General features: G+C 40.4%; 2 protein-coding genes across 3 annotated transcripts in view; one reads left to right on the forward strand and one right to left on the reverse strand.

The window, feature by feature from the left end:
• smyd1b (SET and MYND domain containing 1b) overlaps nt 1–15,529 on the reverse strand; it is a 432,389-nt gene that overhangs the window by 278,400 nt on the left and 138,460 nt on the right. The window lies entirely within an intron of this gene.
• The window catches only part of fbxl17 (F-box and leucine-rich repeat protein 17), a 226,453-nt gene that overhangs the window by 187,448 nt on the left and 23,476 nt on the right, over nt 1–15,529 (forward strand). Inside the window, exon 10 of the mRNA XM_082553439.1 lies at nt 13,832–13,974. Within this exon, the coding sequence (XP_082409565.1) occupies nt 13,832–13,974 (143 nt within the window). The remainder of the gene's footprint in view (nt 1–13,831; nt 13,975–15,529) is intronic.

The raw sequence follows: 15,529 nt of genomic DNA on the forward strand, positions 1-15,529 counted from the left end.
TACTAGGAGACAATCAATTTGAATTGTATTAATCAGTGCTTGCACTCAGACCCTCTCTAGTTCACTATTCAATTACAACTGTTACATCTCATCCCATTCTTGCTTTCTCTCTCTCTAGTTCTCCTCTCTCTCTCTCTGCTCAACTCGCTCGCTCTGCCTGGGTCTATATCAGTGTCTCCTACTGTAGCCACTATCTATATTACTATTTCCCCATTGTTTTTTCCCTGCAGTAGCATAGATGATAGGTTTTAACCTAATGAAAAGCACTTCTGTTGAGATTGAAAAGCTCCTTAAACACATCCCAGCAAACTCTTCCTCCTCTGCTCCTGTTTTTCTCCCTCACCCTCTCCTCCTCTGATTTTTTCCTTCCTTAATTTCCTGTTGTGCACCCCCCACCCCCATCCCCTTCCCTGTCCTCCCCCTTGACATTTATGCTTCAATGGTTCCACCCCTTATGCATCTTGCTACCCACCACTTTTTTCTGCAATCCTTATATCTATCTCTTCCCCCCACCCACCCTCCCCCTCTTTCTATGCTAAATGGGCTGCATTACTGTAATGAGCTGGTAATTTATGGAGGGGGAGTGCAGGACTTGTATCATTTGCCCATTGAGTGTTTGGCCTCCCTAAGCTCACCCTCTCCCTGTGGAAACGCATGCATACACTCTGAGAGCCAGGTCCACACACAGAGAAAAAACAAAGTAGTGTGCAGACACACATTGCTACAAAATCACGTACTTATGTAGAAAAATAAAAGGAGATTTAAAAAATGTTTAGTTCTATTTTTTAGTTCTATTTTTAAAAATTGGGGTGTTAAGCAACTGCTGCAGCCAGCTGCACTGTTTAAAACCGAGTAACTACTATTGCTGTCACATACAATGCAAGCCCACATTTCGTGACATACATACTACCACATGTTCACTTGATGAAATTGAGACTGTTAAAGACAAAAACGTGAATACCCGAAAATGTCTTGTTGGTGTTTCGCTTCCACTGAGTTCCTCGTTTCATCGGTTCACAGTCACAGGTTACGACCATCGTCATGATGGTCACAATTCTCATTGTGGGACGTGTTTCTGTTGTGGTCGTGTAACTCAATAGCTTTCAGTTGAAAGTCACATAGAAGTTAGCAATCAAATATGTTTATACAGCAAGGAAGGAGGTGGGAGATGAGGAAAGACAAAAACTTTGAGGGAGGGAGGAAGGAAAACGATGCAAACAGCGGGGAGGCTTTGTCACACGCTGCTGTTTGTCTTTGCTCGTGACCCTTGCGGAAGATGAAAGGCAACGTAAAGGTTCAACTTCACATGACTCTGACATTATAAATAATTTGTATGTTTGAATTGCACACTGTACCCATGCACGCAGATGGCCTCCCACGGGGATGTTAAACACCATGGCGACAGGCGTTGACCCTAGTCGTAAAGAAGCTAAAGGTCAACACGGCTACTAAGGAGGTAGAGCGACCCTGAACACAGGAACATCCTTTAGAGAGAGGATCAGGAGGAGGGGGAGAGACAGAGGGAGGAAATCAGAGAGGTGAGGGTAAAGAAAACATTAGAGGGGAAAGAAAGGAAGGATTGAGAGCAAGGATTGAGAGACGTGAATGAATGGAGATGATGAGCCAAGCGAATCGAATAAATGACGGGAGAGGTCAGTGCAGGATGGACAAAAGGATCAAAGGAAATGACTCTTTCGAAACTGCTATCTGATCTTTAGGCAGAAGCAGCCTCATCGTCTACTACAGCCCCACTTGTTAGAAAAAGTAATAAAAAGCACATGAGCAGAAACACATAGTAGGTGCCTGTTTGTTTGCTTTGGGAGAATTTTCGATAATGAAGAACAAAAGGGTATTTTTCATTGCACGGTGATTTAATTTAAAAAGTTTTCCTCAATAAGATTCTCGGTTGATTAGATTTAAGCTAAACTACAATCCCATTGCAGTTGTCAGCACGTTCCTGTAACATTCGGGCAGATCAGTAATATTCAGGTAGATGAAACATTTATGATGACACAAACATATCTATTTCCTTTGTTCTACATATAATATGAGGGAAAGTGATTTCCCAGCACACCTCTTATAGTTCTCCTTGTTAGATTTGAGCAAATTATCCTTCAAAGACAAACTCTCACATGGCTCTTTAGCTGCACAAAATTTGGTCTATTGTGTATTTCTGGCTCTTACGCTGACTATGAAGTTACCTCTTGAATAAAAGTGCTTTGTTTTTTATGGGACATTCCGACTGTGCCGCAGTTTGAAAACAAGGTTCTTAAACTGTCATTTTACATTTAAGAGCACTTATCAATTTCATAGACACCGTCAAAGCAGCATTCTCGAGTAAGACATGAGTTATTCTGTGTGCATTTGAAATGAGCCTTGGGAAAGGTTAGCCATAAACTGAAAAAGATGTTTGATCTATAGCCAGGTATTGATCAAAAACACTGTCTAAGCTCATGAAAATGTACACGTGTGTGTGTGTGTGTGTGTGTGTGTGTGTGTGTGTGTGTGTGTGTGTGTGTGTGTGTGTGTGTGTGTGTGTGTGTGTGCGCGCGCGCGCACTGGTGTACTTTGGCGGAGTGTGTGCAGTGTATACAGTAATGGCACTTGACGTGTGATTTGAGTTATGGCCAGGTATTGATCAGAAAACATCGCAGCGGCTTTAAACTTTACTGTCGAGCTTTTGGTGAGACCTGACTAAGTGTTATTATAGACTCATGAGTCATTAGGAGTTTCTATAAAAGAGACTGAACTCACAACATAGAGAGATAAGAAAGTAACACTTGTTTCTTTTTAAATGCAAATGCAACTTTTCATTGATAACTGCTTCTTGTTATCTTTTGAAGCAATAAAAGTGCAACACGTTTAAACTCCTGCTTCATTTCAATGTTGTGATAGTTTTAGGTTCAAAATCACTTTTCTATAAAATAGTTCCGGCATATTAAAATTTTCAGTGTTACTTACTTACTTAGTCTATTGAAACAACATATTAAAGGAGGACAGTGATCATTGTGACATCACAACATTGAGGATGTCCTTGGTGGCTTGTTTACACGCAGTTTCTTTTGGTACTTTCATTAAAACCTCCTTAATAAACAAACAAACAAAAAGAAATACTTGCTTCACACAATATGTTACACATAAGGCCTTTGTTTTAGGTTCACGTACTTACAAAAAACTAGAAGTCATGTTGCTGAAATTCAAGGAGACGTGGCATATCCATTTTAAAAAAAGTTGGATTCAATCGCACTGCTGTCTAAAAGTCAACGCAACATTGTGGGTCGTTTTTCTTATCGGTTTTAGGATCAAGTGAAGACTCGAGCCTTTTCTTTGGGTGGGTCTGCCTGCTATTAACGGTCAAGTAAACAAATTGTTGTACAAGAAATTGGTATTTTGGCATTTGTTTTAGGGCTGTCTCAGGGGCTAAGTAGGCCCCAATTCATACACAAATGAAAACCACAGACAGACACACACTGTCTAGTGATCATAACAATTTGGAAGGTTTTGTCAGGGGTATGGAAAGAGGAAGTGTATGTCTGGTTAATGTTTCCCGCTGGGTTAAAGTGGACTGAGTGGACTGTTAAAGACTTGAGATAAGGCATAGACACAGACTTAGTGGCACTTGGAACGCTGTGTGTATTAGACAGGGTCATAGGGGTATTTCAGAGGCGGTACGGGTAATAAAAAGGGTTAGGTGTGGCACGGTAGAGGACTAAAATAAAAACCATTAAGTGTGCTTGTCATCGTCTTTGTGTTGGATAATATTCACTGCACCGAGTGATGCTGCTAATCGCATTTTCACCCCATGTGGGTGAACAGCTCGCTATTTTGTTTATTTTTCTATGATAAATTATTTTGCAGTCATAATGATTTAGCTTTCAATGCTTGTTTGTTGTATCTCAAGCCACACTACAGTGAAAGAACAGATGAGATCTCCTTAAAAGCTCTCTTCTCTCTCACCTTCCAGACAAGTTCAGATCGCATTAGGATTGGCAGAGAATACTACGGTATGATAACCTGTACTCTTTCTAAGCAGTATGCATCAACAGCTAGTTTTCTTCCGGATCCTAATAGGAATGATGCAAAAGGGGCCCATTTCTGGGCTCTGGATCCAATAGTAGCGTGTAATTACCTTTAAGACCTGCTCCCTATGTTAAAGGATTAGCCATAATCCATAACCAAACCCATAACTATTGCTATGCTACGTTAATTCCAGTTAGATGCATGCAACACACAGTTCAGCGAATATGAGGCCACCTGTCTTTTTCCTCTTTCCCCATCTTCATTTCCTTTCCTCCTCTTGCTCGGATTTTCATTTTGAAAAGAAGTTGTTAAGCTTTATGCCCCTCCATCTGTGATGTCAGAATTGGATAGCAGTTTCCCTGTTGTATACAATCCAAAATAAGGAATGAGAGAGAGGGAGAGCGAGGGAGAGAAAGCAAGAGTAATGAGAGAGAGAGAAAAGGTGGGGAGGATTAATATCCTCATAGGAGAGGTGCATTGGAGCAGAGGTGCTGTAGGTTTGAAATAGGGCTTAATATCCTGCTTTTACTGCTTATGGCTGTGGGAACCTCGGGTTGTGTGTTTTGTGAGGCTGTAGTCTCTTTCTTGATTTTGTCTTTGGAGAAGAAAGATGTAAACATATAAAACCTCCACACGGTTTATGCAAATAACTATGCAAACAAAACCTGTGAGTGTATTAATTTCAGCATTTACACACTCCAGTGGGGGCAGAAATCCTACAAGTTGTGGTAACGCTGGGAGGCATGTACCAGACAAAGCATGATCAAGAAAGAACTCACTTACAGGGCAGCCAGAGGATGATGTCCAGCCAACGGGGGGGTTGGTTCAATGAGGCAGCAGGAGGGGAGAACCCCCAACTGTCATGGAGACCGTGTGATCGATCGCAGGTCCATCTCTATCAAGGAACTTGTGACAGCTGACTGTACACCCGTCTCTCCATGTTAAAAGAAGTCAGACGCAGGTGACCACATAAGTGTGACTGAGAAGACATTGTTCGGTTTAGAAGTGAAGGAAGAAGCTGTTAAAGAAGCACTAAAACTCCAAAAGGTTTCCAGATACAGGCGACAGCAAAGAATCCCCAACAAAAAACACTCCGAGCTCCAGAATTTGCCTTTCTCAATAAGGCCTCCCACCCGTCGATGTAGAGAGATCGCTGATGATAATGATTATCATTAGCATTTAATGGGTTCTTTTACTGGAATTACTCTGTATGTGTTCTGGTTAAGTATATTAAAATCAAGATTTTGTTTGATACCACAGTGAAATCACATTCACGGCAATAATTGTGCAATTTTATGAGCAGGGAGGTCTTTTTGATCACACATTCCTAATAATCTTCTCAGAATTATATCAGTGCATTCAAATACTGTGACACAAATCACAATAGTAAAAGATTCTGGGCCACCGATGCAGGAAACCCATTCCGCTGAAGCTCCTGGCGCACAGTTTCTGATCTAATGTTAATGCCAAAGGAGGTTTGGAGCTCCGCAGTTACTGAATCAGCAGAGAACTGGCCTCTGCAGTCGGCAACCCCACTCTGTACCTTTGCATCGTCTGCCACTAAGTTGTGGCATTCACATCAAACACAAGTTTTTAACTCATTCATGTTAGGGACATCCCCAGCAGTGAATGATGCGAGAAGGAATTCAACCAATATCTAGGAACAACACAAAACAATATATTTTCACAATTTACAACGAAGTCCTACAATTTTGCTTTTTCCTGTCCCTATTTAAAACCAAAGTTGGTCCACATTGCTCCCCGCCTGGTATAAATATGCATTATTGTTAGCCTGGCTTTGTGTGTATTTTATGATCCTTTCAAACTTCATTTCATCTTTAGTTTGAATGCATCACAAGAAGTGATGGAAGTAAAACCTTGAAACATTGAAAACAAAAACTAAAAAAAGTATTATCCTTCCTTTGTTGATTGGGGAATTGTTTCATCTGAAGACAAAAAGGACAGTGAATAGCTGAGCATAAAAAGATACATTTGAACATACCTGAAACTTCACGACAAAATACAAGGCTACAAAACTATGCGGAGCTACAAAAATACCACATTCCTCACATACGAATAGCTTTCACAGTTTTGCTATCTTTCTTTTTGTTATCTTTTTAGGAATGCACTGTTTACACATTTACATCTGGCTGCAGCCTCCAGAGTGGGATGTTTTAGCACCTGAGGCTCTTCACTTAAATATCTATGGGTTAATGGCCTTGCTAGCACCTATCTACATGCACTGACAGTGAGAGAGGAGGAAACGCTACTTCACAGGTACTGACTTGTGTTAGTAAATGTCAAGGGTATTTAAATTGTTAATAAAACAATTAAGTCTGTTTGGATCCAGAGCAGGAGCCCACCAAGTTCCTGATTTAGACTGGTAATATGATCAGCTGACTCAGGTCTTGAAAAATTATGCCAGCCTCTTAAGTGCTTCATTTTTGCACGAGTGTGTGTGTGTGTGTATGTCTAATAGAGAGAGAGAGATTTGGTGAAGGAAGGCCTGTTGTAGGTCACCTCTGTGATAGCGCCATCTCTCCTTATCACCCCTTCACTCTGTCTATCTGTCCTTGCTCATCACTCTTCCTCTCTATCTCTCACCCTCTTTCTGTCACTCACTCACCTTTCCAATCCTCAAACTTCACATCCTCGCCGCAAGGTTATCGCAAATCAGCTACTAAAACAGTCTCTGTATGTGTGTACGTGTGCATCATTTTCACATGCGAGATCAGACTAAATATCAAAGTCACTTTTTCGTTTTCTTTTTTTTTTGGTACTGGCTCTACCTCGCCACTTAAACATCTCGGGGTCTGAGAAGTCCCTCTTTGTGAGAAAGGCACACATCCCTAAAAAGCACATAAAATCATATAAGTGCACACTGCCGCACAATTGCATGTGGCAGCTGGTTTGCATCAGATCAGAGGCTGATTGCAAAAATGCACGTGCCCTCCGCACACTACCTTCTCCCTGCCCTCTGGCTAATTAATTTCCCAGCTCGAGCATGTCCCACCACAAAGTGTTCTCCCTCCTTGTGTCACACTCAATCTGTTCCTCCTCTCCCTTGTGTCTCTCTACCAAGCCTGGCTGATTTCAGTTCCCCTGGCCTTTGATTGCATTTGTCCAAAATGTCAGGGCAAAAAGCATCACCTCACAGAACCTCTGCATTGCTCATTTATTCATTCTTCTCTTCCCTTTTCTCACTCTTTTTTTTTTCTACATATTTATATCTAACTTGGAAGTTATGGCTCGCTTTTTGTCACATCAAGTTCATGTTTGAGACTACAGCCCAGCAGGCATTTTCCGGTCTAATCAAGAGATTGTCAACAAGCCTTCTCCAGTTCCCTCTGGTTCTCACAAGTTTTAAAATTGTTAATTCTCAGCTCACCGCAGGTCAGCGCGACAGCCTCTCTCTTGTTTCCCACCTTCGATGCGTGCGTTTCTTAAATGCTTCCCTTGGTATGTTGTTTACTGAATTAGTCTCGGCACTCACTGTGACCCCAGTTAGTTTGACCTGGGTACTTTGAAGATGAGCATGCTGTGCTAATCAGTCAGACAGCGAGGCTGGTGTTTAGTCAGGACAGACAGGCTTCAAAGGACTTAAGTGATGTCCGCATCTTGCTATGGAGGCTTCCTTACTTTTTTTATGTGCTTGTGCATGTTTACGTGTCTGTAAACACACTCCTGGGAAAGCCCATTCACATTTTTGCTGTCAGTAAATTGTTTTCATATTACACATTTGTTGAAAAACACATGTAGCTGTATACTTACACACTAACAGAAAAAAACACTCCTTTATGTTCTTCTGTGCAAATTAAATATGTATGAATAGGTTCATGTGACATTGTAGGAATCTTTTACTATAATGAATGCACCTTTTATGGACTAAAATCAATGTAGAAACATCATTTATATTAAAATCAAGTCACAGTCTGTATTTATGTTAACATGCTAACATGTCATTAGCATGTGGCCTTTAACAAGTTATTTATTGTGAGCGAGGAGGAAGACACAAAGTTTGACCAAGTGAACTGTAAAGGAACCATCAGGAAAATATTCATAACAACAAACCTAATGAGAAACTTAAATCACTATTACCCAGCTCAACATGTCTAATTTGGAAAAGCTAACAAAGCTAGCCACAGCTCAGAGCTAGCCACCTGACAGCACCCTTGGTATGAGCAAAGGATCAAATCAGTTACAAGACAAATTATGGAGACAAGTACAAAAAGATGGAATTATAAGTAGTTGACATTTTTAGTTATATAAATTTGTTGCACCTGCTTTTATTTATTAAGGTAAAATGTATAAGTTAAATTGGGTGTACAGCAGGGGGGGTTTCAGGTAATTATTAGTATTTTCTAGTTGAAAAGTATTTTATTTTCAGTTGCTTAAGTGAGAGAAAATCTGGGCAAGTTTGTACAGTTTATTTCTTTTATTATGAAAGTACAATTTTGCATTGTTAAAAGCTGATCTCTGTATATGGTAAGTGCTAGTTCCTGAAAGGTAAATTGGCAGATATCTTTTGTCAGATAAATGCTGTTGTCGTGTTATGGTTAAGAATCGTCAAAAATCAGTGCATGTCACACTTCAGAGTCAGAGTCAGCCATGAAATCTCAGCTAATACATCTCTATATATTTCATATTAATGCTAAAATTACATATCTATGTATGTAGCTCTAACAAGTCCTAATTCATTCAAAGCTCATGCTATATAAAAAGAAGTTTAATACAATTTCAGACACATGCATTACATTGCATTATATTGTCTCACCAGAATTGCCCAACCCAAGTTATGACAAGTCTGTATTTGATTTCTGAGCACCACTATTGGCCATTATTTAACCTTTCTTTTGTGAATTGTCAGACAGTACAAAATAGCTGAGACTAACTTGACCTCGTTCTTGAAAGTGCATGTCAGTATTGATATAGCATTTAAAAAAATATTACATCTTGTACAACTTGGACAGTATAAACGGATGAGAAGTGAAAAGGGGTTTTCTTTTGGTTTGGGGCACTGAGCAGCACGGTGCAGAGGGCAAAGCTGAGGTTAAGTTTTTAAACACACACAAAGGCCCAAGTGAATGTCTTCAACATTAGACATGACAGTTCTGCTCTCTGGAATACATCAGCCATAATAAGCCTTTTTCTGTTGTTCCTACTGCCATAGTTATACACACGCACAGATCTCACATGCACACACTGCTTCCACAGTAAGTCATTACCTACCATCACATCTTTCATAGGCGTACTGTCTTCATCAGAGGCAAAAATATGGTGTATAAGGTTACTGGAGGCAGTCATGGGGGATGGCTTTAAAGCAATAAGATAGCAGTAATGGCACACCATCATTTAGGAAAATGTAATAAGTGAATATCTAATAAGCCTGTAAAAGATGCTTAACCCCTGAAACTCTGAGGTCAGGTAGGCCTACAGAGATAGGAGAATAAGCCGATTAAGGAAGGTTTCCTCTCACATTGCGGCCATCACAGGATTGACCAGTTCTTGACCTTGCTGTTAGGAGTGTGCTCACCTTAGTATAGAACCACTCTTAGATAAATCCGCTCTTCATGGTATTTGATAACAGCTTGTGTAAGAAAGTAATAGGTTATGAATCTCTTTCTGGAGATAAAGTAGGAGTTAATGGTACACCAGAGATTTACGGCTTTACGCGTTGCTCACCTTTGGTCGACATTTGTCACAGCGGTTTCTTGAAGGCTGTGAGTTGAGCCTGTGGCTAAAGTTGTAATGTTTGTAAAGGTCTTAGCAAGTGAGTTAAGGCTGCGGTTTCGACACAGAAATGCTATTCCTGAATTCACTAAATGGTGCATGACACTCCTTGTATTGACCTAATGATTGATTTGGTGATTGATTGACAAGAAGATACGTTGTTTCAAATCCCAGGAGAACTTAAATAAACAGAAGCATTTGGTTGTAAATGTGACGTCCACTTGCTTCTTCTGTGTCGATGGAGACTGGTTAAATGTGCTATGCTCAAAATGAATGACATCCAGAATTTAAGGTCAGTATCCCTCTACGCATGCACACACGGAGCAACATCCTAAAGCCATTTTCAGGCAGGGCAGCAGAGTGTGTCCTCATTACTGTCTGTGACTGTGTAGTCACCACTCAGTCACAGCTCACACTGCCAGAATGGGATTTTCCCCTCTTTTCTCCTCTGACTCCTCAACCTCTTTTTCACCTTAACTTCTCTTGCATATCGCTTCATCTATTTCTTAGACAGAAAATCATTATCAGTCAGGAAAGACAATTTCCTGCTCCTATGGTCTCTTATACCCTGCCAGTCAAAAGTTTTAGAAAACTGTATGCATTTTTTTTGATACATGTCAATTCATCGAATTACCAGTTAGCAGAAACGAGCCTAAAAAGTGAATAAAACTTATTTTGAGCGAGTGTATAATTTCGGTTAAATGATGCTGCACAGTGTATGTTGGTAGAAATAGGAACACAACAGCGTTTTGCATATTTGTCTTACAATTTTCAGTATAAAAGCTTCAAGTGTTTAACTTTGCCAGTTCAATGTGCTGATTACTTTTAAAGTCCCACTATTATATAAAAGATTGGATCATTCAAAACTCTCCACACATTCAAATCTGTTGCAATCAAATGATGTTTAGATTGGCAATTTGCTAAAAACAAGCAAAAAAAATTTTGTAATAGATGAGTGGCTAATGCATAACTAATACACACTGATGTAGCAGTCAGCCGTTTGAGAAGTGAAGCTTTTTACATGTTAAGTGTTTTATCAGCAGTGTATAGATTGATTTTCTGCATCTGTCTGAAAAGTTCTACTATTGTGTGCTTAAATCTTCAGGATTTTATGTTAGATATTTGACATAAACACAATTACATTTCTAGTCTGTCACACATAAAAACACATCTTTTTGTGTTACTTGGCTACTGTCTTACAAAACAAATTCTCCAAGCTCTATTTAGACTCTTTATCTCTGACAATGTGAACAAACCTCTTCATTTGTAGTTAAAAGGTTTCGCTCAAAGCTTTTAGTCATTTCAAAAGTGGTCACGTTTCCATTTGCCATCGGGAGTAGCTGAAATTTATAGTCTTCTGATAGAGAGTCAAAGGAAGAGGAAGAGAAGCACGGCACACACATCCATATTAGACTGCAATGGCAACCAGATGAACTTGTTGATAGAGTACTAAACAAGTCTAAATAGCCTAACACTTGGCTCGTTCTGACAAAGGCATTATCTGACTCTCCAGTTTACCAACTTCACAGCTTAACAAAATGATGTTTAGTCCCATTTGCTCTTCTGTTTCTCCCCGCAGCTATTTCTGACTGCTATATGTTTTCTTTAAAAAGTCTGGAGCCTGTTAAAAAACATTTTAATTCAGTTTAAGCAGGTGGTGTGCCGCTACGTGACTGCAACACATTATTTGTGTAATGCACTGACAATTAGAGACGACTGATATATCGGACGGTATTAACTATTTCCCAGGATATCGGTATCACCATTTATAATGTCCAATAAATGAAAACTGAAGTGAAGAAGAGTTGAGAGAAACACCCTTCAACTTTCTTATGAATGTTGATGTTGCATAGTTTGTTTACTAGAAGGCACTCTGCATCGACACACTCAACAATCAGCTGATCCGGGCAAAGTCGGATCAGCTGACTAAAGCAAGATTATTTTAAAACTGAATAGTTGTAATAATGTAGTAAGGATTCATAAATAACTACTCACAGCAAATCCTTGAGAAATCTGTTTAAGTTTGTGTGTCTGGAAAAAAAAAACATTGACTGATATATTGGATTTTAAACCTCCAAATATCAGTACTGGTATCTGACTTAATATTTCTGTGTGTGTCCAGTTCTGCAGACATTGTAGTCACTCGCACAACTTATATATTCACAGTGGTAAGCATCTGTCTGCTTCTATCTTTCCACCTTTTTAAGTTGCGAGAATTAAAGTTGAAGGGGAAGAAGCAGAAATGTGTGTTGGCAAAGTTCTCTTTGATTTGTTGAGCTTTGGAGCTCTCCTCTTTTATTTAATCTGCCTTTTCCTCAGAAATCTCCTCGGACTCTGCAAGGGAGTTTAAACAGCACCGATATGTGTGTCTCAACATAAGATGAAAGATCCAAGCCCAGGTAATCAAATTTAGGATTCTGTAATCGAACAGGACAAGGGGCACTGGATGGGAAGCCATTCCTTCACTCGACGTCTTTCCGATCTTTCACACGCTCAGGCGAACTCACGAAAACACCAGCGTCTTCATTTTTAGCATACTTTACCAGGGTGCCGTTAGTCAATAAATGACATGCTAGCTTCATGTTCTTTTCACCCATCTGGTCTACTGACTCTTCTTCCCCACGGTGCGTTTTATATGAAACATACTGTAGCTTCAAAGCGGGGTTACTGCCTGTTTAGCCATAATTTGCTATTATGCATGGCATCCAAGAGCATGCTAGAGCCCAAACAGGAACCACATGTGGTGTACTTTAAGCACCCAAAGCTATATATTACATATGTTACATGCTGTACACAAGTTCGTCCCTGGGAGCATGTGCTTACGTGCAGAGAAGCCTGTGCAATACACTGGCTGTAACAGGAGAAAAGAGGTTTAAAAGTGTGGAGAAAAAAGCATAAGATTATTCATTTCCTGTCTCCAGTGGAAAAAAAGCTTCTGTACCACAAACACACAGTGAAATACATGCACGCGCAAGTGCTTCGTGTATGTTTTCTTTTGTTTTTAACTCTGGTCATAGAAGTGAAAAAGTCGGGAGGAACCGATTCAAAGTGAAAGTTCATACGGGTTAATTTTTCCTTGTTCAAGGAAGCTTGTTTATAAAAAAGTTTGACGTAAAATGGATTTCTGCAAATGAGAAAACAACATCAGGGCTAAGTAACTATCTGAAGGTGCTGTCAAAGGCTCTCTTTGTCTTTACCCTCTTCCTTTCATCTTTCTCTCATCCCTCACTCCTCCTCCCACCTTCCCACTCTCATTAGTGATGGTTGTGAGAGTGGAGAACAAAGCCCAGGCCTGCCAATCGATCACCGAGGAGCACTATCAATCGACTCGTGGAGCACAGGTCTCCTCCATCTACCCAACAATTGACGGGTCAAAGATTGATGAGGAAGATTGTTGTGTCTGTCTGTGTTTGTGTGTTAATGCAGCAAAGTATGCCTTTATTGGAGCTACACGTAGATTACAGCGAATGTAATGTCATCGTGTTTGACAGCTGTGCATTGCAATTTGTCAACATAGGAAGACAATATCAAAAGAACAACACTTGTGAGATACGCTACGAGTGTGTGAATGTGTATTTACGTATATGCAGCAAGCGGTGTATGCACAAATGCTCTGTGGTATAACAAAGCCCAGAGAAACTGTGAGATATTTGTTTTTGGTGGTTACTCTTTACCTTGGCATTTTGTTTCTGCCCTGGCAGCAGTAAACATGCACACAAGCAAAATTAAATCGTACACTGGCATGGAGTCACACTTTACTCTGGCACGGTGTCGTTCCCTTTCTGTGCCGTGAGTCATGCCGGTGCTGTAATGGATGAATCCTGCCGAAGTCTGACCAAGCATGGGTGTATGTGAGGATTTGTGGGCATGCGTGTATATTGTCAAGGTGTTGTGTAAACACTAGAATTATGTGTCACAGCTGGCCATATGACGTGCCCTGGTTTCATTTCAAATTCTGTCTCTGTGGGAAGACGCTGCTGTCACATTTGCATGAGAAAGGTTGTCAGACTAACACGTTTTCTTGTTTCTCTCCCTCCTCCTTCCCCACCTCCCCTTCTCTGCTCCCCTTCTCTGTCAACAGCTCTGATAGCTATAGGGCAGTACAGCAGCACCATTGAGACTGTTGATGCCGGCTGGTGTAAAGACATCACGGACCAGGGTGCCACACAGATTGCTCAGAGCAGCAAGTCCCTTCGCTACTTGGGCCTCATGAGATGCGACAAGGTAACGAACATTACTCATATCGTTGTCTTTCTTAGAGCCCGTACGCACAAGCCTAAAGGCTGGTCAGGAGGCATCTGGCAACCAACTCGCTGACTACGCTGATCTTGCTTTATAGTTCAGGCCCTTGCTCTCACAAACACAAAACTGGAACTTAAAATGAACATGTTCAGTTTTTAGCTCAGTTTGATATCATTAGTTGCACCATTACTTTCTTAAAAACAACAATGTCTTCCAGAAATAACTATTTACTGTCAATATTGCATGTTATAAATACATAATAGAGTTGTAATAATTTCAATTCTGGGATCAAAAACAGTTTGAATCCAAATATTACCGTAAAGCAGTCCTGATCAGTGATCATTATACACCAATATTTTAGGGGTTTGTTAAACTTGTGGTATATGAAGTATTTTGCCATCTTAAGGTTGTCGAATATGAATGCGCATAAACAACCACAGAGATGTAGTCAGACACATAGATATGAATACGCAAAAGCTCCATGTTAGGGCCAATTTAAAAGCGTCTGAATGTGGGACGTCGAGTATCTAACTGCAGCCCGTGCCCAGTTTGTCTGTGTGATACATGCGTCACACGGTTGGGTGATAACAGAAGTAAAATGACATGATGACCTGTCTCAAACCTGCTCTGAGATGCCTCTGGGTGAGAGGAGGGACAGTCTTTTCAAAGTCACCCTTACACTTACATCTGGCCTCTTACTTATCCAACCCATAACCGGATGAAAGTACATGTAGTTTTACTGCCATGGTAACAACTCCACCCACGTCGCCAATTGGTTTTGTGGAGCTCCTGTAACACAGATGCATCCACTTAGCGCGGATGACATGAGTGGGATGAGGGCAGGCAAGGAAGGGAAAGTGAAAAGCTGGCTTAACCTAGAAACTGTAGTCTGTACTGATACTGGAGAACCTGGTGTCTTGTTCTGTAGCAGAGTGCACAACACAGGACACCATCCCAATCCTGACAGGCTTCAGTATAGTAAATATAATTGTGTGTTTAATGAGCTTTCATTTCACATTTTACAGTATTCATTTTGGTTTTAAGTGGAGCACATTTAAAAGTCCCTGCTGTGCTTTTGAAAAGTGCAAGTTGGCAGGGAGAAAAACGAGGGAGGAGAGATTTATAGTCATGGCTGCTCAGTGGGCTGGAAACTCATCATTTTTATTTTGTCATTATAAAATCAGTGATATCTGTGTGTCATGGCCTCAAGCTTGACCCTATGGATTTCTATGATAAAAATGAACACACTGAGCTCATTAAGTGCGACAAGAACACCAGTGTATCATATTTATCTATTTAGACTGTAATAAAATGACAATATATGAGCATCTGACAGTGACCCTGTATGTAGGGTCTCAGTGATGAAGCAGTATACTCAGTTCACATTATTGCAGGCATGAAGGTGCATCTATCATATTTATCTATAAGTAATAAAGACTAACTGCATTACATAGCAAGTGATCACTTAAATTCCATTTTCATCCGGTTCACTACTGCCTCACTGACTCAGTGACCCAACAATCAATAGCTACATCCG

Source organism: Aulonocara stuartgranti, assembly GCF_965226115.1.
Source record: "Aulonocara stuartgranti genome assembly, chromosome: 12".
NCBI lineage: Eukaryota > Metazoa > Chordata > Actinopteri > Cichliformes > Cichlidae > Aulonocara > Aulonocara stuartgranti.